Genomic DNA, 24,824 nt, shown 5'->3' on the forward strand with positions numbered 1-24,824 from the left:
AAGGCATCTACTAAATATACAAAGTAGATTAAAGCTTATAAGTCACTTCCTGACTACAATAACACGCAGCAAGTAGTAAAACAAAACAAAAAAGGAGGTTATAAATGTAAGATTCTATTACCGCTATTTTGAGAGTCTGCAGGTCTTTGACCAATATCTCCAGTACTCATACTTTCCTCGGTCTCTGTGCCAGGATCAGTGCCTTCGGCACCCTGGAGATAGATCAATTACAAGTTAAAAATAATTTCCAAGCTGCTGATAAAGACAGAGCAAAAATAAATATGCACAAATCAAACCATATTTAGGTGTAAAATATTAGGTGGCCAAAGATTAAGTGTAAAATGACGATATCTATACAAGTAGGCGAGTGAATTGGTGATCTATACTGACCACTTTACCAGTGTGATATCAGGGTGTGATGTGCCAAATGACATACAGCTGCGCAGCCGTTTAAGGGCCCATTGTATTTCCAAGCACAAATACTAAGGTGAATAGATATACAAGTCCACATGAAGCAATACCAAAACCCTTCTGCATCTTTGCGGAATAAATAAGTACTATGTACCGCAGCTTCTTCTCCTTCATAGGTGTCATTGCCATCAGCGCTACCATCTTCACCATTACTCTCATCCCCGTCGTCACCCATACCACCATCATCATCTTCATCCTCCTCCTCATCCTCTTCATATCCCTGAACGTCCGAGGAAAACATTAAGAAACACAACTTAGGAAAACCACAAGCCTTTATACATGAGCTTGTAACATGCACAAAATTGCAGATTACCTCTTGATCCGCTTCATTTTCATCCTCCTCCTCCTCTTCATCACTTTCTATGACAATAATATCATCACGCTTTGTTACAGCGTCCTGAGAGGACTGCACAATTTGGGCTGGCTCCGAAGCCTGTGCTGAATTATCCAGAACTGGGGGCAACGACTCCTCAGCATCATGAATTTGAGGGTATTCCAAACTAGCAGACTTACAAAAAAAAAAAAAGAAAAAAAAATACTTCCAGAATGCGGTTGCTTGGCTTTAAACCTCTATAGACAAAAAGTCCAGTATGGCCTGGTGCACTATGTAGCATGGTTTCTAAACTCAATATTCTGAGCATTGCATGATTGCCTATAGCAGGGCCTAAGCAGTGCTGCATGACACAGGAAGGCAAGTGACCGCAGGGCGCCCGTGTCATGGACTGTGCCTTCAGGTCCTACACAATGCATAACTCATTAGGTTAATCTCATTATTTTGAAAATGAAGAAATGAAAGATAAACACTAAGGGTTCTTTTTCATTGCGTGCAGGCACCCGTTCGTTTTACTTTACTGAGATAGGAGATGACAGCTGCTATGATAAGATTCTATGTAAAGGAGAGGAAGTGGTGGCAGAGCTGCTCGCTCCCTTCAGTCTACATAGAACTTTATGAGCACCAACTGTCATCTCCTCTCAGTAATGGGAATGTGTCTTCAATGAATACAGATTCTAAGATCTTGAAAATTTTGATAATCAATGACCAGTCCTTGCAGAGAAAGAAGCAGATTTCTCTGATAAGATATATTACAAAGTTGCTTATTTTCATTGGTGATACGGATTTAAGAAAATCAATGGCTACTCTTTAATTATATGTCATTTGATTTTTTTACTAAAATACAATTTTAGAATGCCACCAGTGATCAAGTTCTCTAACTTGCAGATGGAGAGTCATGTGACAAGAGCAACCATCAGACTGCTCCAATTGAAAACGGTTGATGGACAGATCTGGTCACACGCTTCTCCGTCATTGCCATTATGAGAACAGGAGATCTGTGCAGTCTGAGGAAGACGGCACTATCACATTCCAGTAGGAGAACCTCTAATACTTATATATTCATAATTGGCACAAAAGGGATGTCCTAATTACATTTGTTAAAATAATGTAGGCAAGCGCTTTAACGATGCAAACATATATGAGCAAAGAGCCAGTGACAAAACAAGATTATTACCTGAGTAAGTGTATCTTGGGATTCCTGGTCAAATGAGTGTGATTCGGCCTCAGGAATATCTTCTCCCAAAACTTCCTCCTTAAAAAGGGAAATATCCAGAATTGAACATTTACTTTATGCAGATGCACTTTTAATGGTTAAAAGAACAAGGTTCAGCGTGTTTACAAGGTTGCAATATCTTCCAATGTGCTGTAAGCATGAAGTATCGGGAACAGAGGCAGGAGCTATGGCTGCAGGATTAGCCTGCACAGGGTTTAACTCTATTCTGTAACCAAGGAGCCCAATGCACAAAGTCGCTCCACTGTTATTTTGGGGCCGATCTAAAACTAAAAAAAATAAAAATAAATAAAATCAGTTCTTTTATTACACACATTGGATGTTAAGGAGCAGTGCTTAACATGAAGCAGTGGTTTGTAGGAAGCTGCAACACAGAGATGGTGAAATGCACAACTAATCATGAAGCAAACCTCTGGTTCAACTCGCTGCAAAGTCCTCAGCTTTTTGTTAACAGGCAAATCTGGTTCTTCCATGGACTGTTCAGAGGTCTCTATAGAGCTTTCCTCTTCTTCACGCTGACGTTTTGATATGGAAGAACTTGGAGTTGCTGAAACTGTAAAGGTCTTTTAGCTTTAGGGAAAGCCAAGAACAATTATATAAAAAAAATGTTCTCTCATAGTAACTTACAAGTGGTAAACACAGAGGAGGACGTAGATGGCCTTTCTATAGGAGAGCTTTGGACAACTTCCACAGCGGGTTCTGGAGTACAAGGTTCTATGGTTGCATGGGACTGCTGAGTCGGCTGGACAAAGGCAGTTTGCTGCTGGACAGCTGGAACGGATTGTGAGAGGGATGACTGGACATTAGGACTTGTAGATCTAACAGATCCACTGGTGCTTCCAAAAACTGGTACATGCTCCAATAGACCTTCTGACTGCATTGCTGTAGAAAATGATACGGAAAAATAAGCTCATACTGTACACTGAACAGTAGCTTTAAAGACCTTAAAATAATTGGAGAGCAAGGCAGCAAAGATTGAAAAACATGTGAAACATTTTATTGAACAAACAATAAAAATCATGTGGACAGGCTATGAGGAAGTCACCAAAAATGGAAAAGTGCATCAAAGATGAAACTAGAAATATAGAACGGAAAATGCCAAAATATCATCATGATATCCCAAATGGTCATGGGGAACAACAAATTGCACAATGCCCTATGGCCAAATAACTATAATAATTAGTACAGTATGGTGCCAAATCAAGCAAGTACTAGCGGGTCCTAGAAGCTGAACCAGGGAACACCACAAGGCTATGTGGGCACAAATATATAATAGAAAACGTACAAGGCAATGCCTCCAATATCAGTCAGCACTAATCCCTAAAAATAACAAATGGTCCCTAGTAGCGGCAAATATAAATGTACATCAGAGGCACAATGGCATACTGTGAACCCGGACCTTTAAAAAAAAAAAAGGGAACAGTGTGAATAGTAGGGAGGCATATAACTACCAGAGATGCACGGCAAGTGTCAGGAGGAGAGGGGTAGATGGTAACAAACGTAGCCCAACGCACGTTTCGCGGTATCCCAGACCGCTTTATCAAGGGCAGAAAGCATTGCCTATTAAATATTTGTGCCCACATAGCCTTGTGCTGTTCCCTGGTTCAGCTTCTACGACCTGCTAGTCTGCTTGATTTGGCACCATACTGTACTAATTATTATAGTTATTTGGCCATCGGGCATTGTGCAATTTGTTGTTCCCCATTATCATTTGGGATATCATGATGATATTTTGGCATTTTACATTCTATATTTCTAGTTTCATCTTTGATGCACTTTTCCATTTTTGGTGACTTTCTCATTGCCTGTCCACATGATTTTTATTGTTATTTGTTCAATAAAATGTTTCACATGTTTTTCAATATTGCGCGCCAATTTTTTTTAGTGCTAATGTAGCAGATGATGCCTTGGGTGGCTCTCCGCTCTACTTATATGAGGCCTACCCATTGTGTCCATAATATATATGGCACTTTTTGTTGTATAATCTTTAAAAACCTATAGCAAAAAAATAAGGCAATGTGCATAAATGAAAACTAATCAGCAGGCTGCACATGTGTACAGCAGGATACGTGCCTTCTTGTGTTTCCACTTGGGTCGTGGGCATAACTGTAGCGGTTGGAGTAGTAGTTGGAGTGGAGACAACAGCAGGGGTGACCATGGGGCGTATACTAGCTCTTGGTGGCCTTTGTGCTGTAGTCACTTTACTTGGCGTAGCCACAACTGGAGTTGGTTTGATATTGGCAGTGGGTGGTTCAGTGCTGCTGGCCCTAGAAAACCAGGAACATACGTAAAAACAAGTTCATGAATTAAAAATAAGAAAAATGAAAGAAAAATCATTCATAGCTTATAGTTGTTTTATAACATAAGTTATTTCTACATTATCCTGTTTTGTTATTTACAGAAGAAAACAAAAGGATTTTATTATTTACCATCAAATCACTTTCTCATCAAGTTAATTGCAGGATACAGAGAGAGTGGGTAATAGCTGTTACCTCTAGGAGGCGGACACCAAGTAGTTAATTATTTGCCCCTCTCACTAGATATACCCCTCTTTACCAAGCTGAATCAGTGGTAGAGACATACCAAGATGGTGAAGATTAACATGACAACTGAGCTCAATTAGGAAAAATACTCATTAATAACGCACCTTACAAATTAAGAATTGGATGGGTGTTGAAAGAATATAAAAAGAAATTGATTCTATGCCGAGTACTAGAATTAAAAAAAATAAAAAAAAAACAAAACCTTTTCCTCATCTGTCATTGCGGAACACACGGCCCATGGCATGCAAACAAAAGGCAGTGCTTAGGGGTGGGAAAAGAAGAGTGATCAATGACAGTATCGCTGCCTGTGAATCATGCAACCTGGAGAGGGGACACAAGATATGGATCCTAAATGACTCAGAAGAGGATGAGCTAACCTCTGTACAGGCCTGCACAGAACAAGCTCCACTCCACAGAGCACACACACTACAGCACGGCTGCAATGGGCCATAGACTGGAGGGAAAGTGGACCATGCACCCTGCAATAGAAGGGCTGTAATGCCAGTCTGAAACCAACTGGGGGAAAGCTGGACACAGGGAAGAGCAATGCCTTGCTATATGAGGAAAAAAATAACTAACTATCTGGAGGGAGGAGGCAGAGACCGAAAGAAACAACCCTGTACTGAGGAGCACAAAAACAAAACAAAACATGAAGAATCTAAGAAAAAAGAAATCTGAGGACCCTGTACAGCAGGATAAAACCCAAACTGCTTTGCAGCCAATAAGAGAAAGTAACTGGGATGCCTTCATTCACATACAGTATTCTAAGAATGTGTGTTTTGAGGAGAAGTTGGGATGATGATGGCTATCTGAACTAAGTTCTAGATATAAATCCTGCAACGGACAACTTGTTCTGAAAAAGGACAATAAATGATTATATTATGGTGGCATCAACCGTCATGTTACCGAACAAGGCTGTAAAACCATTATTTGAAGAGTGGATCCTGGTGGAAGTGATTCCCATAAAAATATGTGCCAGAGTCATCTATCAGTAGGTCGACCAACTAGGGAAAATGCTGGAACAATGCAAGTCTGGAGTGAGAAGAAAAACTAGAATGCTTTCTGCTAAAGGATGTGTAGCAGAAGAAGATGGGAATAAGAATCAATGTTAAGGGCTGACCAGAGACCCCTCTGCTGTTCCCAGAATAACTTGAACTTGGGACTAGAGTGAATCAGTCTGGAATCTATGGGATCCAAGTTGTCTGACAAACTAATAAAATAAGATCCTCAAGTAACAGTTTTATAGGACTGCAACTACTGTCTGGGAGTCAATGATGTCTAGCAGCTTGAGATTGTCTGTCCAGACCCTGACAACAGGGTAGGTCACTCTATTCTACCAAAACTATGGCTGGATCTGTGATATCACAGGGAGCAGTGATCTCTGTGTGAGAGCCACAATGAGATCAGAGCAAAACAACCAGAATATTCATGGTTCCAATGTATGATGGTATGCAAAATAAAAACGAGGACCTCATAACCTTCAAAACTCAGAAATAAAATCAAGTGCGTACTTCAAACAGAATTGCATTGTATAGAATAAAGTTTTCCCAGCAGGAATAGTCCTCTCCATACTGCCAGATTGCATGAATAGAAGCTTGATTGAAATACTATTCTAAGGCTGTGTACCCACTATGCGTTTTTGAAGCATTTCAGCAGCGGCAATTCCGCTGCAGAAACGCTTAAACGCTTGGTAGAAGGTCTGCCATGTTCCCCAATGATAATCCACATGTGCTGTGCACATGCTGCTGAAATCTCCGCTGTGAGTTATCATTGAGGAAAAATCCGCAGCACTATCAATTATTTTCGCAGCCATTGACTTGCATTGAATAGCTTAATATCCGCATGACTACGTGTGGATATTAAGCGATTCAATGCGCGGATGGTACCTGGGTTTGGCGAAGAGGAGACTCTCCTCCAGACCCGGGTACCATAGTACCTGTAAAAAAAAGAATAAAATAAAAAATATACATTATACTTACCGTCTGATGGCCCCCGGTCTCCTCAGCGATGCGTCCTGGCAGCTCGCGATGGTCTAAAAGGACCTGCCATTACGTCATTTAGTCATGTGACGGGACGGCGGTCGCGTAATCCGTGACATGACTAAATGACGTCATGGCAGGTCCTTTTACACAACCGTGAGACAGCGGGAAGACCGGACGCAGCGTACCGGGGGCCATCAGAGGGTAAGTATAAGGTTTTTTTTTACCACTTTTATTCTTTTTTTTAACTAACTTGGTCACCCTATTATAAAATCCATCTCTTTTGCATGGATTTATATAGTGTGACCAAGTTGTCAAGCACTTTCCAAGTGATCCTAAAATTGCTTGGAAAGCGCTTGACAACCCGCATGCGAAATTGCATGATCAAAACGCTTAAATTCCGCATGTCCCTGGCAGGAAAAACGCATGTACAATCCGCATGTACAATCCGCATGTACAATCCGCATGTACAATCCGCATGTACAATCCGCATGTACAATCCGCATGTACAATCCGCATGTACAATCCGCATGCGTTTTTTTGTGCCAGGGAGAAGCAGAAACGCTCAGGAAAAATCCGGAGCATTTCTGCATCGTGGGCACATAGCCTGATAACAGAATAGTTGACCAAATTCAAGTGTTCTGGGATTCTGAGAAACATGCCAGGGAGGAAGAAGTGCCAGTGACCTAGGAAGCCTTCAAGGCCTATTTGAGGGGATGTTTGATATCTGCCATCTCCTATATTAAATAATTTCCCTCCCAGGACAAGCTACAGCTTTTAAAAAGACAAAGACAGACATTTATTCTTTTACCAGACAATACTTTTTCAAGCTTGGCAATAAGACTTGGTGACTGTTAGCCCGTATAGTTAGTCGTAATACTGCCTCTCCTCCGGTCCTTCTGTTTTAGGATTCTGGGGGCTAGTAGTGTCCAATTGCTGAGAAATTCTGTCAGTTTTTTTGTCACAAGATCTGTACTCCATTCGGGCAGATTACATAGAGGACAGTGCTGCAGCCCTTCGTGTTTTATTATTGTACAAAAGATAGTGGGTGCAGCCAGATATATGGCAGGGTTAGTTTGGGCTCCCTCTGCATGTAACATATTTAGACCTACTGGCCCCTCATCTTTATAACCCCTCCATAACACCCAAAGATTGATATATCTGCCCTTGAGCATGTCAAGGACTTTGGTATGGGCTCAGAGGCATAGCTCACTCCACACAAGGCAGATGTTGGCTGCATTATCTAGTTGAGCCTGCCAGTTGCTGCTGTTAACCTCTTAAATGCTGCTGTCAATTGCAAACCAAAGTATTCAAGAGCCGCGATCCGGCTGTAAAAAAAAAAAAAAACAAACAAAACCAATACCCACAAACCAAAAAACTAAAAATTCAAATTCCCATCCTTTTCTTAGCTAAAAGGGGTGGTCCAAACTAACATTTATTTTAATCCTGAATGTTTATTTAATGTCATCATCTAATCTATTTTCTATTCTACTTTAATTAAAAAGTCCCTTATATTCCCTCACTACTCTAACTGCTTAATTTTATTTATTACTACTACTACCTGTTTGATGAGTCTTCATTTGAGAAACCCAGTGCATGCTGGAATAATCAAATGAGTTGTCACCAGGGGGCAAAGGCTGCGATCACTGCCGCAGCCTCTGTCCCCACCCTTAACCCCTTTACCCCTGAAGGTGGTTTGCACGTTAATGACCAGGCCAATTTTTACAATCTTGACCAGTCACTATATGAGGTAATAACTCTGAAACGCTTCAACAGATTCCACTGATTCTGAGACTGTTTTTTCGTAACATACTGTGCTTCAAGATAGTGGTACAATTTCGTTGATATGACTTGCGTTTGTGTGAGAAAAAAAAAATAATAAATCGGAAATTTGGAGAAAATTTCGCAATTTTCAAAATTTGAATTTTCATGCCTTTAAATCAGAGATATAAAATAGTTAATAAATAGCATTTCCCACATGTCTAATTTACATCAGCACAATTTTGGAACCAAACTTTTTTTTTTGGTTAGGAAGTTATAAGGGTTAAAAGTTGACCAGCGAGTTCTCATTTTTCCAACAAAATCATTTTTTTTTATTTTTTTTTTTTAGGGACCACATCACATTTGAATTGACCTTGAGGGGCCTTTAAGACAGAAAATACCCAAAAGTGATATTCTAAAAACCCACATTCAAGAAGTTTATTAACCCTTCGGGTGCTTCACAGGAATTTTTGGAATGTGGAAGAAAAAAAATGAACATTTAACTTTTTTCACAAAAATGTTACTTGAGACCCAAATTTTTTTTATTTTGTAACGGTAACAGGAAAAAACAGACCCCAAAATTTCTTGTGCAATTTCTCCTGAGCACACCAATACCCCATATGTGGGGGGAAATCCACCGTTTGGGCACACAGCAGGGTTCGGAAGAGAAGGAGCGCCATTTGACTTTTTGTAGTGTGTAGTGAGCACCTTGAACCCCCAGGTGCTTCACAGAAGTTTATAACATTCAGTCATAAAAATAAAATTTTCACATTTTTCCAACAAAAATGTTTTTTTCAGACCCCAATTTTGCATTTTCATAAAAGGTAACAGGAGAAATTGCACCATACCATTTGTGCAATTTCTCCTGAGTACGGCGATACCCCATATGTGGGGGAAAACCACTGTTTGGGTACACTGCAGGGTTCGGAAGGGAAGGAGCCATTTGACTTTTTGAATGTAAAATTTGCTTGACTAATTAGCGGATGGCATGTCGCGTTTGGAGAGCCCCTGATGTGCCTAAACAGTGTAAACCCCTCACAAGTGACCCCATTTTGGAAACTAACCCCCCCAAGGATTTTATCAAGGGGTATAGTGAACATTTTGAACCCAGAGGTACGACACAGAATTTGATAACATTAGGTCGTTGTTAGTTTTGAGTGCAAGTGCTCGCTACTTGAGTTTGCATTGGGTACTCGGGTATGCACCATGTATCGTGGGTGCTCGCGTGACATGCTCGAGGCCCTGCCCGCGTGTTTCACGGTTGTTAGACACACAAAAAAAACATGCGGGGATCGCTCGTTCATGGCAAGAGAGTGCACTTTAATGAACATGATAAATGAAAAACTGTTAAAGTGCATTTTTTTGGAATTTCATCACACATTAAATTTTTTTTTCCTGCTTTCTAGTATGTCACATGAGAAAAAAGGAATGGTGTTAATCAAAAGTATGACTCGTCCCGCAACAAACAAGGCCTCGTATAGCTATGTCAATGGAAAGTTAATAAAGTTATGGCTCTAGGAAAAAAAACAAAAACGCTAAATAGCCATGTCAGGAGAGGGTTAAGAGGATTGGTATCATTTATTCTTTTTTTGCTGAGGAAATGGAGAGTGGTGTGGGCTGGATGCAAAGCTAATGGTAAAGAGTGCTAGAAGTGGCGAGATGGAATGAAAGCAAAAACCTGAAGGCAAAGCTTACCCCCCAGAAGACAACACAGACAGGCATATCTGCTGACCGCTCACATAAGGAGAGGGCATTGCAAGGGGATGTTTCTTGAAATGCAGAGCTAGTTGAAGATCTGGGAAAAAAGCGGCACTGCCTCAGGATTGGTTGCTGCAACTGGGACCACCACATATCGTTGCACCCTAGGCCAGGTAAAAACCAGGGTCTTCATTTTAGAGGACGGCTGGGAGGTGCTCAGTGCTGGAGAGAAGGCAGATGCGCTGAAAAGGGCAAGGGTGCAGAGTAGGGACCTGTGGCTCCCTCACTTGGGGATAAGCAGAGAAATTATATGTCTTCCCCCATCTCCCATACAGGGCAAGGGGAGGGGGAGAAAAAAAAAAAAAAAAAACAATAACTAAAATAAAAGCAGAAAAGCCCTGAAAGAAGAAGGTCTGCCTAATACAGGACACTAGGCTAAAACCCACCAGCTCAGTGCCTACAGGATGGGTATAGATGGCTGCAGGCGCAAACACAACTACTTAGTGTCTGTGTCCTAGGGGCAGCAGCTATAATCCACAGTCCTATGTCCACTAATGACATGGGAGAGAGTCTACTGAAATCCCCCAACAACTCTATGGGAATTTGTGGTAAATATGATCAGTAGGTAGGTTAGTATCTGACTCGCCCCCTGGGCCGTGGGGCACTCGGAACCGGGCAATAGGGAGACGATGGGAGTAGTAGTGGCGACCCGGTCCCATGGCTCAGGGTGGTCAGACCAGTGGCAGTCTTTTAGATGTTTTAAGAGATGTCAGACTACGCCACCCGTGGATTGCGGTTATTAGGAACCGCCGCTGCAGGGCAGACCGCTGAGGCCAATGATGTATGCAGCTGGGATGGTGTGACTCCCCACGGGAAGAGTGCGGCCCCAGGGCAGTGTGGTGGATGGATGGAAAGATGGTGGTGAGAGTCTCAGTACCGGTAATGCCAGAGGAGTGAAAAAGCACACAGACAACGTACTGCAGTCCAGGGTCTTTACTCACGGTTAATATCCAAGTCACTTCTGCAGGGAATGACTGCCCGAGCCGTGCTGCGTCCACCAGGTGAGGGGCTCGGTCAACTCCCAGACAGCTCAGGAGTATGGCTCAAGACCCCCTTTTGTCCTTTCTCTGGCCTGCCTCACCAGTGACCCACTTTTGTCCAGCTACCGCGGACTTGTGCGGTTAAACGTGGGCCCCGTCCTCCGCTGTCCTATATGGTGCCTTCCTAGCAGGTTTGATGAGGTGTCGCACCAATAAATGATCACGACCTCCGGTCTTTGGCTAAGGGTTGTTTCTCCTCCACCAACTTGGGATCCGGTACCCTTAATCTGCCTAACCCTGCACCCTGGATTCTCGTGGGTTCTTGTTCCTGAGCCCTTCTGTTTCTTCCTCTCTTTCTTTGCTGTTCCTTTCGGTTTCTGTTCCTTTCGGTTTCTGTTCCTTTCGGTTTCTGTTCCTTTCGGTTTCTGTTCCTTTCGGTTTCTGTTCCTTTCGGTTTCTGTTCCTTTCGGTTTCTGTTCCTTTCGGTTTCTGTTCCTTTCGGTTCTTGGCCCTCTCCTCAGGCCTGCCTCATGGAGCTGGGCCCAGAATGAGCCACAGCTCCCTGTCAGCCCTCTCTGGCTGAACTCCTCTCTCTCCTCCTGCTTGAACTGACCCAGAACTAAGATGGTGCCCACCTTTTATACCTCCCTCTAGAAACATGAGCCCAGGTGACCAGCAACCAATGGGCTCCTACCTACGCTCAGGAACCAACCCCTATCTGCCCCTACAGCACTGGGTGTTCCACCCCCCTCCCCACTCCAGACAGGGACATAGTCGGTCGTGCCTGCACTTCTGTCTAGTGGGAGCACCGTTGAGCTGTCCCTCGGAAATGGGGTGTGTGTGCTATATGCAGCTAACTGAGCCCTGGTCCATACTCCATCCTTACCCGGGAGTGGAATACCACACCTCTGGCAGAGGTGCAATACCCCTGAAGCGGCCGAGCCCTCGAGGCGCTACATATCTCCTTCATTTTTCAAAGTTTTATTGCAGGCAAAATAGCATTGCCTTCAATGCCATTCTATCCAAGAGGATATAAAACAGATTATAGATTGTAAGTTTGCGAGCAGGGCCCTCACTCCTTTTGATATCTGAGTGATGCTTATTCTGAAACGTCTTTATTGTCTGTACAAGTCCCTCTAAAATAGTAAAGTGAGACGGAATATGTTTGCACTATAAAAATTATTATATTTATTAGAATATCATGTTTCGATTTTGGTCATAGAAAGCATCAGTTATCCTTTACATAACTATGTTTTTAGTCTGTTCATCCTTCCATTACAAAAAGTTCTCCCAGATCAATTTCCCTTCCCTAATCCCTTTTAGGTGTGTGTAGTTTAGGTACTACAATACTTTGCCATCTCTGCCTTCTCCGGTTTCCGCTCTGGTCCCCTTCAGCTTTGCCGGCTCTCACTGTTGGGGCAGTAATGCTTTCCATGATGTAAATCTATGAAACCTGAAACAAGGCTCCACAGATTTACACTGCGAAAGAGTCATCTGCTGCACACAAACCCGAGTGAGACTGCTAGCTCCAGAAGAGGAATGGAGCTGCGCTGCAAATCAGGGAGAAAACAGCAATTGGCAAGTATTTCAATGGACTTACACTACACACATATGTAGACGGAATTAGTAAATATAACAATTAGTTCGGAGTGCTTCTTTAATCCAATAGTAACACATGCCTATAAGTGTGCTTGTCAGCTTGTGTGTACCAGACAGTGAATTATTATGTATACACAATATCTCTATCTATAGCACGTTTTGTCATTGCTTTCACCTCTAGAGGTACAGTATTATGAGGCGGTGTCTACAGTACAACCCACAGAAGTTGCTCAGGTAGTGCATGTGTCAGCACAGTATCTAGAGCATGATATCAGGAGACAGGCCAGTACACCAGGAGATATGGAGGGGGCCGTAGAAGGGCAACAACCCAGCAGCAGGAATGCTACAGCCTGTGCAAGGAGGAACAGGAGGAGCAGTGCCAGAGCCCTGCAAAATGAACTCCAGCAGGCCACTAACATCCAAGTCTGCTCAAACGGTCAGAAACAGACTCCATAAGGGTGGTATGAGGGTCCAACATACAAAAGTGGTTGATGTGCTTACAGCCCAACAAAGTGTAGGGTGACTGTCATTGGCCAGAGAACACCAAGATTGTCAGGTTTCACATTGGCACCCTGTGCTCTTCACAGATGACCGCAGGTTCACACCGAGTGTGGAGACGCCGTGGAAAACGTTCTGATGGCCGCAACATGCTTGAGCATAACTGGTTTGGGCAGTGGGTCAGTAATGGTGTGGGGAGTCATTTATTTGGAGGGCCGCACAGCTCTCCATGTGCTCACCAGAGGTAGCCCGACTGCCATTAGGTAGAGGGATGAGATCCTCAGACCCATTGCGAGACCATAGGCTGGTGCAGTGGGCCCTGGGTTCCTCCTGATACATGAAAATGCCAGACCTCATGTGGCTGGAGATGTGTCAGCTGTTCCTGCAAGATGAAGGCATTGAAGCTATGGACTGGCCCACCCGTTCCCTAGACCTAAATCCAATCGAGAACATCTGGGACAACATGTCTCATTCCATCCACTAACACCACGTTGCACCACAGACTGTCCAGGAGTTGGCGGATGCTTTAGTCCAGGTCTGGGAGGAGATCCCACAGAAGACCATCCGCAAGCTCATCAGGAGCATGCCCAGGCATTGTAGGGAGGTCATACAGGCATGTGGAGGCCACACAAACAAACTTCTGAGCATTACTTCCTTATCTTGAGGCATTTCGACTGAAATTGGATCAGCCTGTACTTTGATTTTTCACTTTGATTTTGAGTATCATTTCAAATCCAGACCTCCATGAGTTATTCATTTTCATTTACATTAATTATTTTTATGTTTCATTGTTCTCAACGCATTCCACTATGTAATAAAGATTTGCAAATGGAATATTTCATTTCAGTGATATTTAGGATGTGGTATATACACATAAGCACATAAGCGTCAGCAAGGCATTAAAGATACCGAAATCATTGGAAAAACTATTTCATCTATATAAAAAGGAAATAAATTACTCAAAGTGGCCGCTTACTAACTGCAGAAAAGCATGTGCATTTCTCTTTACTTACATTCCCCTTTCACCAGTTGCTGCAGTTGGTTTAACTGTAATTTGTCTCTGTTCTGGTCCCTACAAAAAGGAAAGTCAGAAATAAGTAAGGGAACAAATAGCAAAGATTCTTCCCTCTAACTCCACTGAAATGTCTTGCCTTTGAGGGCTCCTGAGTTTCATCCCTTTGTTCATGGTGCCGCTCTTGTTGCTCACGCAGCTCTCTCTCCAGGCGGCAGATCCTACCTTCATACTGTGATTTTAAAGCACTCATTCTAACCTCCAGCTCTTCCTTCTGCTGTTCAAGGTTATTGAGCCTCTGTTTCACATCTTCATTTTCACTTGATAGTTGCTCCTTTAAAGCTATTAAATGCAAAGAACTTCAAAATGAGATATTAACAGGCCCAAGAACAAATTACTACATCACTATACCAATGTTTAATTATGTGGAGTTTTACTTTGCAATACTAAAAACTAATACTTTGAAACCATCACTAATGACTGTACAAATATATTATTAGACTTCAAAACATTACATCAAGGTTATTGTGATTTACTCCTTGTCAACACTATCAACAAATGGTTTACACTTTTTGCATCCACTGATCATACGAGACAATTCAATTACTAATTAAAAGAGTCCTGGAATTTGAAAATTAAGAGCCTATCATTATGATGGGCCATGAATAGTGAAATGGTGGGAGTCCAGCTTCAGTGCTCAAGCTAATGCAGGATTCCATCCATTACCAAGCACTGAGCAGTATGTTTCATAGTGGTTAATGCCTTGGATAATTCACTACAGCTTCAACATATTCAGGTGAATGTGAACAAGCTGTGAAATGTACCAAGTACGATTACTAAAAGATCAGTACTGCGCATGGTATATAAAAAAGAAAAAAGAGAGCAAAATGCATTGCGGCCTTTTCAAGCAATTGTCAAAGTCAACAGGAAAGCTGCAAGATGCTCGTAAAGAAACGTTGCTAAATGCCATGTAAACAGGCAGCTGATCACCCAATGGCTGAAATGATCTTTTGGGCAGCACAGAAGATCATTGTTCTCAGCGGTGCATCGTTCTGTGTAAACAGGACTGGCTCTGCTAAGAGCTATGACCGCCAATGTGCACTGAGTGATCTATTTATATGGCTCAGTGTGCATGGTTTGCTCTAGTCTGCCTGTGTAGCAGCCAAACGATCCATCAGTAAAAGTATACCAATCAGCGGGCGTACCATGCCGCAGGTCCATGCAAATAGACTCCCACCAAACAAATATTGATGGACTATTATGATGTGTGTCTGTAAACTATTTGTCACAACACACATCAGTTATACATATACTAAAAGAAAAGCATTTTACTCTTACAATTAAGCTGTGCAAGCTTCTGCTTAGCGCCAAGAAGAGTTTTCTTTGTCTTCTCTTCCTTTTCATTCATTAGTTGCCGCAATTGCTCCTCTTGTGCAGTCTTGTCTTGCAGGTCTCTATGGACTTTGGAGAGTTCTGACTGAAGTTGTGTAATCTGTTCCTGTAGAGCTTTAAATTCATTTTCTTTTTCTTCCATTGTCTAGAAAATAAATTGGCAGCTTGCAAAGAATGTACAGGTGCATCTCACAAAATTAGAATATCATCAAAAAGTTAATTTATTTCAGTTCAATACAAAAAGTGAAACTCATATATATATAGTCATTACAAACAGAGTGACCTATTTCAAGTGTTTATTTCTGTTACTGTTGATGATTATGGCTTACAGCCAATGAAAACACAAAAGTCATTATCTCAGCAAATTAAAATAATCAACAAAAACACCTGCAAAGGCTTTTTAAGTGTGTAAAAAGGGCCCTTAGTCTGTTTCAGTAGGCTCCACTATCATGGGGAAGATTGCTGACTTGACAGATGTCCAGAAGGCAGTCATTGACACTCTCCACAAGGTCCCAGAGTTCCAATTTTCATTTGGAAATCAAGGTCCCAGAGTCTGGAGGAAGAGTGGAGAGGCCACAATCCAAGCTGCTTGAGGTCTAGTGTGAAGTTTCCACAATCAGTGATGATTTGGGGAGCCATGTCATCTGCTGGTGTAGGTCCACTGTGTTTTATCAAGGCCAAAGTCAGCGCAGCCGTCTACCAGGAAATTTTAGAGCACTTCATGCTTCCCTCTGCCGACAAGTTTTTTGGAGATGGAAATTTCATTCTCCAGCAGGACTTGGCACCTGTCCACACTGCCAAAAGTACCAATACCTAGTCTAAAAACAACAGTATCACTGTGCTTGATTGGCCAGCAAACTCGCCTGACACATTTTTTTTCCCTATTTTCTTCCTCTTAAACCTAGGTGCGTCTTATAGTCTGAAAAATACGGTAATATATGGAGTTTCACTTTTTGTATTGAAGAACTGAAATAAATAAACTTTTTGATGATATTCTAATTTAGTGAGATGCATCTGTGCATATTGAGTATATCACTACAGCAGTTTCCCGTAAATAGAAGAGCAATATGAATAAGGTTCGTAGACGCCTTCTTGCTACCTTCGCTCAGTGAACGTTATGATCAAAAACATCTGACATAGTATTATACCAAAAAAGACTCCAAGTGTTTTCTAATAACACAAGGGGTGAAAAGGGCTTTGGTCAATGCCTATATCTAATTAGTCACACTATAGGAACACCACTCTGATAGGGAATTTAGCTATTTAGCCGGAGGGTGTTTGCTTGGATGTGCAAATTGCCTCTTCAAAGGAAATATTCTTCACCACACACACATATATATTATACATACGCATTATATGTATATCTATCATGAATGTGCGTGTATGTATGTGCGTGTATCTAACTAAATATATATATCCACACACACACACATTCATGATATGATATAATATAATATATATATTACACACACACACAAATTCAGAAATATATATACATAGATATAAATGTGTGTGAGATATATATTCAGTGTTTTGCATGTGTTGCTTACTGTACATGTATGTTTACACAAAATTAAAGAACTTTTTATATAAAAAGCATGTGCTGACGTCATTTGCCGGCACTGCGAGCGTGAGAACTTTCCTACGCTCGCTCTGACGTCAAGGGGATTAACAGAGTTCAGATGATATGAACCCCGCTCAACTTGATGACAGCACTGAGAGTCACAGAGGTGCGCAAGCATGCACTCCTCAGTGTCTCTGCTGGATGGCAGGCTGGATGGTGGCATCCAGCTACTATGCAGGCTGCCATCTAGATGTAGCAGAGCTGGACCCGTCGCTGGACAAATGGATTATGTTCTTTACGTCGAAGAGGTGAGGATGAGGTTGGTTTATTATTTTATTTTTATCTCAGGTGACAATGGATTCAGTGGAATGGGTGTGATGGTAAGTAGGGTTAAATAAAGAAATATTAAAAGGAGTCTGTGTGGTTATTTCAAATGAAAGATTTTTTTCTGGGAGTAGGTGTTTTTTTTCCTCCATTTCAGTTTCACTATGGGGCTAGTAATAAGGGTGTCTCCATTACTAACCTGGGCTTCATGTCAGGTGGCAATACAAACTCCAACTCCAACCCTATAACCCCACTGCCACCGCTACAGGGCAATGGGCAGAGCAAGGCTAAGTGCCAGAATTGGAGCATCTTATGGATGCACCATTTCTGGGGCGGCTGAGAGATTATTTTTGTAGTCTGGGAGGGGGCCTGTATTCATGGTACCCTCCTAGGCTAATAATATCAGCCCCCAGCTGTCTGTCTACCCTTTGCTGGCTGTTAAAATAGAGGGACCGCACGTCAATTTTTTTTTGGGATCCCCGTTTTAATAATTAGTAAAGGCCAGGTGTATAGCCGGGGGCTGATATTAAAAGCCTGGGAAGCTCCATGGGTATTACCCCCTTCCCAGGCTACAAACATCTGCCCACATCTGTCCGCTTACCCTCTGCTAGTCAATAAAATTACGGGTGACCAAGCCAATTTTTTTTTTTTTTTTACAAATTCCTTAATTTAGCAATAAATGACATGTGCAGTAAGCAACAGTCACTGTACTAATTATATAGGTCACTGACATCTTTCTATCTAAATATTTTATGCATGTATAGCTATTCTCTAATGCCGGGTAATGCTGTGATTTTACAGTATGCGGCTGATGAATTGTCGGGTTTCAAGGAGATGGGTGCATGAAAATCAAACGGCACTCGCAGGGTCCAAGTGCCGTGCGATTTTTTTTCACTCACCCATTAACAATTCTTGTCTGAGATACGCGGCAATACGCAGCATGCTGCGATTTCTTGGTCTGATTTAAGCGGAGAAAAAAATAAATAAATAAAAATAATCGCAGATGAGATGTGCCTCACAGAACAACAATGGTCAGAGTGCAATCAGATTTTTTATCGGATTGCACTCATCTGTTTTTCTTGCTTACGAGTATGAGCCCTTTAAATGAGCCTTGTCACATGACTTCGGATAAAAGCCAAATGCAAATTGAGATTCTGGTTTGGCTTTTATCCCGAGTCATATGACAAAGCTCATTAAAGGATAGATACAGACTTTTAGGATTGTTACTTCCTAGGTGGCACTAGAGTTCTAGCCCTCTTCCTCCCTGAAGAGGCAATTTGCATATTTAAAAATTTCCCAGAGGAGCATTGCATGGCATACAAGTCTCCTTACACTAGCACGTCACTCTCCACAAGTAGAGACGTTGCACCCTTAAATCCAATTTGCTTGGAGACACCTTTTTTCTTTTCCAACCACTCAGACTTTGCCCAGTGGATTTCTTATATCTATCAGTGAAACAAACTCCCCCCTCCCTGACCCCCCCCAAAAAGCACACAATTGTGATGACTATGCCATTTAGTGAGTTTTCTGTCTAAACATGTTTATTGTACTCATACGATCCAGATAAAGGAGCAGTTAAAAAAAAAGGTCTTGCTCTCTTGCTGAAAGAAATGTGTAATGCACACTTGCCCAACTGGAGTCACATCTGCTCAGCCTCATCCAGCACATGCTACATAATGAGCCCTTGGATATAGCCAAAAATGCTCGAGTCCCAGAGAAAATAGGATAAATGATAGAAGGGTGTCCAAAAATATATATAGCAACAAATAAAGTACCGTATATTCCGGCGTATAAGACGACTTTTGAAGACTGAAAAATCTTCTGTGTAGTCTGGGGTCGTCTTATACGCCGGTAATGCTTTTGAACTTTCAGAAATTGACATGCGGGGATACTCTGGGGGTGTTAATAAGCTGCCGTGGCCGTATCCCTGCCATGTCGGAGTTAATATAAGGTGGAGGGAGTTAAAATACGGCGGCGGTAGGTCCAGACAGTCAGCGCTTCTGTGCTGAAACTGACACATCGCTGCGTATTCCCAGCTCCGTCCACAGCGCAGGGCTTCTGTGCTGACAGCTTTCACTTGTCACAGAAGCGCTGCGCTGTGTCCGGAGCTGGGAAGTTCGCATCGCTTCTGTGACAATATATGAAAAGCCGGCAATTCAGCAGCGGCATAAGCCGGCACCCGACAATTTAGAATAGAAAGAATAGAGCTTCACACATAGATTAGATAGATAGAAACATGTCAGTCACATACATATGAAGTACAGTGACAGTATTGCTTACTGTACTTGTCATTTAGTGTAAAGGATTTATTAAAACAAATAATAGTGTTTTCATGCACTGTCTCTTTAAAAAAGCCGGCCGGCAATTCAGCATCTGTACCCGACAATTTATAACAGACAGAATAGAGAATCACACATAGATTAGATAGATAGAAACATGTCAGTCACATATATATGAAGTACAGTGATAGTGCTGGTTACTGTACTTGTCATCTAGTGTTAAAATAACGGATTTATTTAAAAAAAAATTGGCGTGGGGTTCCCCTTAATTTTAGTCTCTAGCGGAGGTTAAGCAGACAGCTGGGGCAGATGTTTGAAGCCTGGGAAGGGGGTAATACCCACGGAGCTTCCCAGGCTACTAATATCAGCCCCCAGCTGAATACATAGCCTTTACTAGCTATTAAAATGGGGGACCCCCCAAAAAAATGACGTGGGGTCCCCCCTAATTTAATAGCTAGCAAAGGCTAGGCAGACAGCTGGGGGCTGATATTAATAGCCCAGGAAGGGTGCCATGAATATTGGCCCCCTCCCAGGCTAGAAACACCAGCCGTCAGCCGCCCCAGAAATGGCGCATTCATAGGATGCGCCAATTCTGGCACTTAGCCTCGCTCTTCCACGCTGCCCTGGTGCGGTGGCAGGGGGTAATAGGGCTGGGGTTGATGTCAGCTTATAATGCCAGCTGACATCAAGCCCAGGTTAGTAATGGTGAGGCGTCTATAAGACACCCCCATTACTAACCCCATAGTCAAAGTTAAAAAAAACACAAACACCCAGAATAAAGTCCTTTAATTGAAATAAAGACACAATTCTTTATTGTTCTAAATTAAACCATACTTACCGTCACGCCCATTCCAGCTGAAGCCAACGATCTCCTGCAATAAAAGAAAAATAATAAAGCAACCTCATCCTTACCTTTCCATGGTTCCCACGACAGCTCCAGCTCTGCTACATCGAGATGACAGGCTGGACCGCAGCAGAACGCTGCCATCCAGCCTGTCATCCCGCAGACACTGAGAAGCGCAGGCATGCTTGCGCTCCTCAGTGTCTCGCTGTGACGGCATCCAGATGAGCCGACAATGAACTCAGCTCACCTCCTGGACGTCCGTCACTGACAGCGTGGGAAACTTCTACTGCGCATGCGGGGAGCAGGAGAATTTTCCCACGCTGTCAGTGACGTGCATGAGGTGAGCCGAGTTCATTGGACATGATCTCGGCTCATCTGGATGCCGTCACAGTCAGACACTGAGGAGCACAAGCATGCCTGCGCTTCTCAGTGTCTGCCGCATGGCAAGCTGAACGGCAGCGTTCTGCTGCGGTGCAGCCTGTCATGTGAATGTAGCAGAGCTGGACCGGTCCTGGGAACCATGGAGAGGTAAGGATGAGGTTGCTTTATTATTTTACTTTTATTGCAGGAGATCGTTGGCTTCAGCTGGAATGGGTGTGACGGTAAGTATGGTTTAATTTAGAACAATAAAGGATTGTGTCTTTATTTCAATTAAAGGACTTTATTCTGGGTGTTTGTGTTTTTTTTAATTACTTTACTAGAAATTCATGGCGGTCATGTCTAATATTGGCGTGACCCCATGAATTTCGGGCTTAGGGCCAGCTGATAATGCCAAGCTGGCCTTAACCCCTTTATTACCCAGTGAGCCACCGCACCAGGGCCCTGGATGAGTTGGGTACAGCGCCAGAAGATGGCGCTTCTATGAACGCGCCATTTTCCGGGGTGGCTGCGGACTGCAATTTGCAGCGGGGGGGGGGGGCCCAGAAAGCTTGGGCCTCCCTGCGCTGCAGATTCCAGCCCCCAGCTGCCTAGTTGTACCTGGCTGGACACAAAAATAGGGCGAAGCCCCACGTCTTTTTTTTTTTAAATTATTTCATGAAATAATTTAAAAAAAAAGGGCTTCCCTATATTGTTGTGTCCGGCCAGGTACAAATAGGCAGCTGGTGGTTGGGGGCAGCCCATTCCTGCCTGCTGTACCTGGCTGGACACAAAAATATGGCGAAGCCCACGTCAACATTTTTGGGAAAAATTAATTACAAAATTAATAATAATTTAGGGACTGCATCTTTATTAACCCCTCAATTGTCATTTAGTGTTAAAATAAAGGATTTTTTAAAAAGAAAATTGGCGTGGGATCCACCATCATTATAGTCTCTAGCGGAGGTTAAGCAGACGGCTGGGGCAGATGTTTGAAGTCTGGGAAGGGGGTAATACCCACGGAGCTTCCCAGGCTACTAATATCAGCCCCCAGCTGAATACCTAGCCTTTACTAGCTATTAGAATGGGGGACCCCCCCAAAAAATGACGTGGGGTCCCCCCTATTTTAATATGTTTATGAGTGACAGTTTTCCTGCTATATACCTGCATGTCATAAGAATTTAAATTAAAAAAGGACCATGTTAAATTCAAATCTGTTTTTTTTTAATTTTTACCGGTGTTTGGTATGCGTTGGAAAAGGGGTAGTCTTATACGGTGAATATATCCTAAACTCTATATTTTAACAGGAAAGTAGGGGGGTCGTCTTATACACCAGGTCGTCTTATACGCCGGAATATACGGTAACCCTTTAAAAATTAGTAAATCTATATTCGATAGACTCAATAAAAACACCACCTCAAAAATATACATTTGTAAGACTGCCATCTTTTATCTGGATCTTGTGAGTACAATGACAGGGCTTGGGAACAAACCCTTAGTGAATAGCAGAGCTTTATGATAGTTTTTTTTTTTACAGGTTTAATATGTGAGAAAGAAGAAACTCTGAAAGATTGATACCGCTGTGCGTTGTAAAAAGTTTGGGTGGCTGGAGAAGAAAAATGGATGTCTCAAAGCAAACTAACACCATCCAGCTACACTTCTTAATTCGCCAGGTGTTTCTATAGCATTCTCTAAAAACTACCTGTCATGCCAATTTAAATATTTGGAATTTTATATGGTAAACTTGCATTTCATTGGCTACAGCATGCCACGCATAGGTGGATTGTAGCGGCACCGTGTCATTGACTAGGTCTTGTTAATATGGCATACATCAAAGCTGCCCATAAATATCACAAGCAGTGTTTTTCACATCACTCTTATGTGGATTTAAACATGGAAATACTACACGGACAGATCCCATGTGAAATACTATACGGACAGATCCCATGTGAAATACTACACGGACAGATCCCATGTGAAATACTACACGGACAGATCCCATGTGAAATACTACACGGACAGATCCCATGTGAAATACTATACGGACAGATCCCATGTGAAATACTATACGGACAGATCCCATGTAAAATACAATACGGACAGATCCCATGTAAAATACTATACGGACAGATCCCATGTAAAATACTATACGGACAGATCCCATGTAAAATACTATACGGACAGATCCCATGTAAAATACTATACGGACAGATCCCATGTAAAATACTATACGGACAGATCCCATGTAAAATACTATACGGACAGATCCCATGTAAAATACTATACGGACAGATCCCATGTAAAATACTATACGGACAGATCCCATGTAAAATACTATACGGACAGATCTCATTTCAACCTAATAACAAAAGTCACCTTCTGCATAGTTTCCAACTGGCTTTCTAGAGCAGACAGCTTGACTTCAGCTTGTGCTCGATAATCTCTCAATTCTTGAAGTTCTTTCTGAGCAGCTCGTTCTTCTGACTGATTTGCTTGAGCTGCTGTAGTTTCAGCAACCAACTGAGAAAAGAAACATAGAATTCAGAATAAGAGTATGTGCACACATCTTTTTCAGGTGAAAACCGCCAGGAATAGCGGTCAGAAAAGGCTCAAAAGAATGAACAGATGCAGATCTACGTAAGACACTTGCTGTGCATACGTCCAGGCTTTTGGACGCCTTTCAGCCTCTGAAGGTCTCTAAAAAGGGCAAGCTGTTAAAAAAGAGACATACATTCTCCTTCTGGCTCTGAACTTACAAATCAAAGGGAAAGCTCAAAATATTCCCAGAACAACCACCATGCAAAAACGCTCAAAAAATAAAATTAATATATTCACCAGAAACCAAAACCATTGGAAAAACGCTCAGGAAATTACCAAACAATAACAAGCCTCAGAGAAAAAAAACAAAACAAAAAAAAATGTCAGCGTTTTCTGAAGACTCAGTGGATTCACCCAAATCTAAAAGACGGCTTGTGCACAGACCCTTACAGTTTACAAAACGTTGGTGCAAAGCCAAAGAAACTAGTACCACCTCCTCAAGAATACAAACAAATACATGCACAATATTCTAATGTTTTCACTCATGAATAAATGTGACTTTTAGTTGAACACAATTTTATCAAAACCACAATCATGAATTTATATTTAACCCTTTCACGACCTATAGGTACGTCATAGGTAGTGTATCCCCCTTTGAGGCGGGCTCTGGCGGTGAGCCAGCATCTTTTCCAGCACATGACAACTGATTTGATCAGCTGTCATGAGCCCCTAACAGCTGCGGGTAGAACCGCGATCCACCTGCGGCTGTGAACATGCTAAATGCCACTGTTAATCTCTGACAGAATCCTTTTACATGATCGCGCCGGAAGCCCATCACAAACCATGCCCATCGGCGCCCCTGTCACATGATTGTGGGGAGCCAATGGGTTGCCATGACAACCAGGAGTTTGCAGAAAACCCCCGTGAGAACACTGCTGATCTGCTATGAACGCTGGCCCGTGGCCAGCGTTCATAGTAGATGAGTGCAGCATAAGCGATCAGACGATCGCAGCTCCAAGTCTCCTAAGGAGACTATTGAAACAAGTAAAAAGTGTTTTTAGAAATATTTAAAAAAATATAAAAAAGTTCAAATCACCCCCCCTTTTGCTACATTCAAAATCAAATAAAAAAAACAAACCAAAATACATATTTGGTATTGCTGTGTTCAGAAACACACGATCCATCAAAATATAAAAATAATTAATCCAATAGGTAAACGGCGTAACAAGAAGAAAAATCAAAACGCCAGAATTACATTATTTTGGTAGTCACAACGTTGTAATAACAGGCGATCAAAACATCTCATCTACCGCAACATGGTATCAATAGAAAACAGCTCAGCGCAAAAAATAAGCCCTCA

The 24,824-nt window shown here is 42.3% G+C and overlaps 1 protein-coding gene across 1 annotated transcript in view; it reads right to left on the minus strand.

The window, feature by feature from the left end:
• Positions 1-24,824, minus strand: part of TPR (translocated promoter region, nuclear basket protein) — a 145,770-nt gene that overhangs the window by 4,759 nt on the left and 116,187 nt on the right. The window contains exons 32-42 of the mRNA XM_073642977.1: positions 23,303-23,446; positions 15,505-15,703; positions 14,306-14,508; positions 14,168-14,226; positions 4,110-4,303; positions 2,664-2,918; positions 2,447-2,589; positions 1,980-2,057; positions 785-979; positions 566-691; positions 122-212 (exon numbers count right to left, since the gene is read on the minus strand). Of these exons, the coding sequence (XP_073499078.1) occupies positions 122-212; positions 566-691; positions 785-979; positions 1,980-2,057; positions 2,447-2,589; positions 2,664-2,918; positions 4,110-4,303; positions 14,168-14,226; positions 14,306-14,508; positions 15,505-15,703; positions 23,303-23,446 (1,687 nt within the window). The remainder of the gene's footprint in view (positions 1-121; positions 213-565; positions 692-784; positions 980-1,979; positions 2,058-2,446; positions 2,590-2,663; positions 2,919-4,109; positions 4,304-14,167; positions 14,227-14,305; positions 14,509-15,504; positions 15,704-23,302; positions 23,447-24,824) is intronic.

This window comes from Phyllobates terribilis, unplaced genomic scaffold (genome assembly GCF_046119375.1).
Source record: "Phyllobates terribilis strain yellow unplaced genomic scaffold, ASM4611937v1 Scaffold_8__6_contigs__length_399053987, whole genome shotgun sequence".
Taxonomy (NCBI): domain Eukaryota; kingdom Metazoa; phylum Chordata; class Amphibia; order Anura; family Dendrobatidae; genus Phyllobates; species Phyllobates terribilis.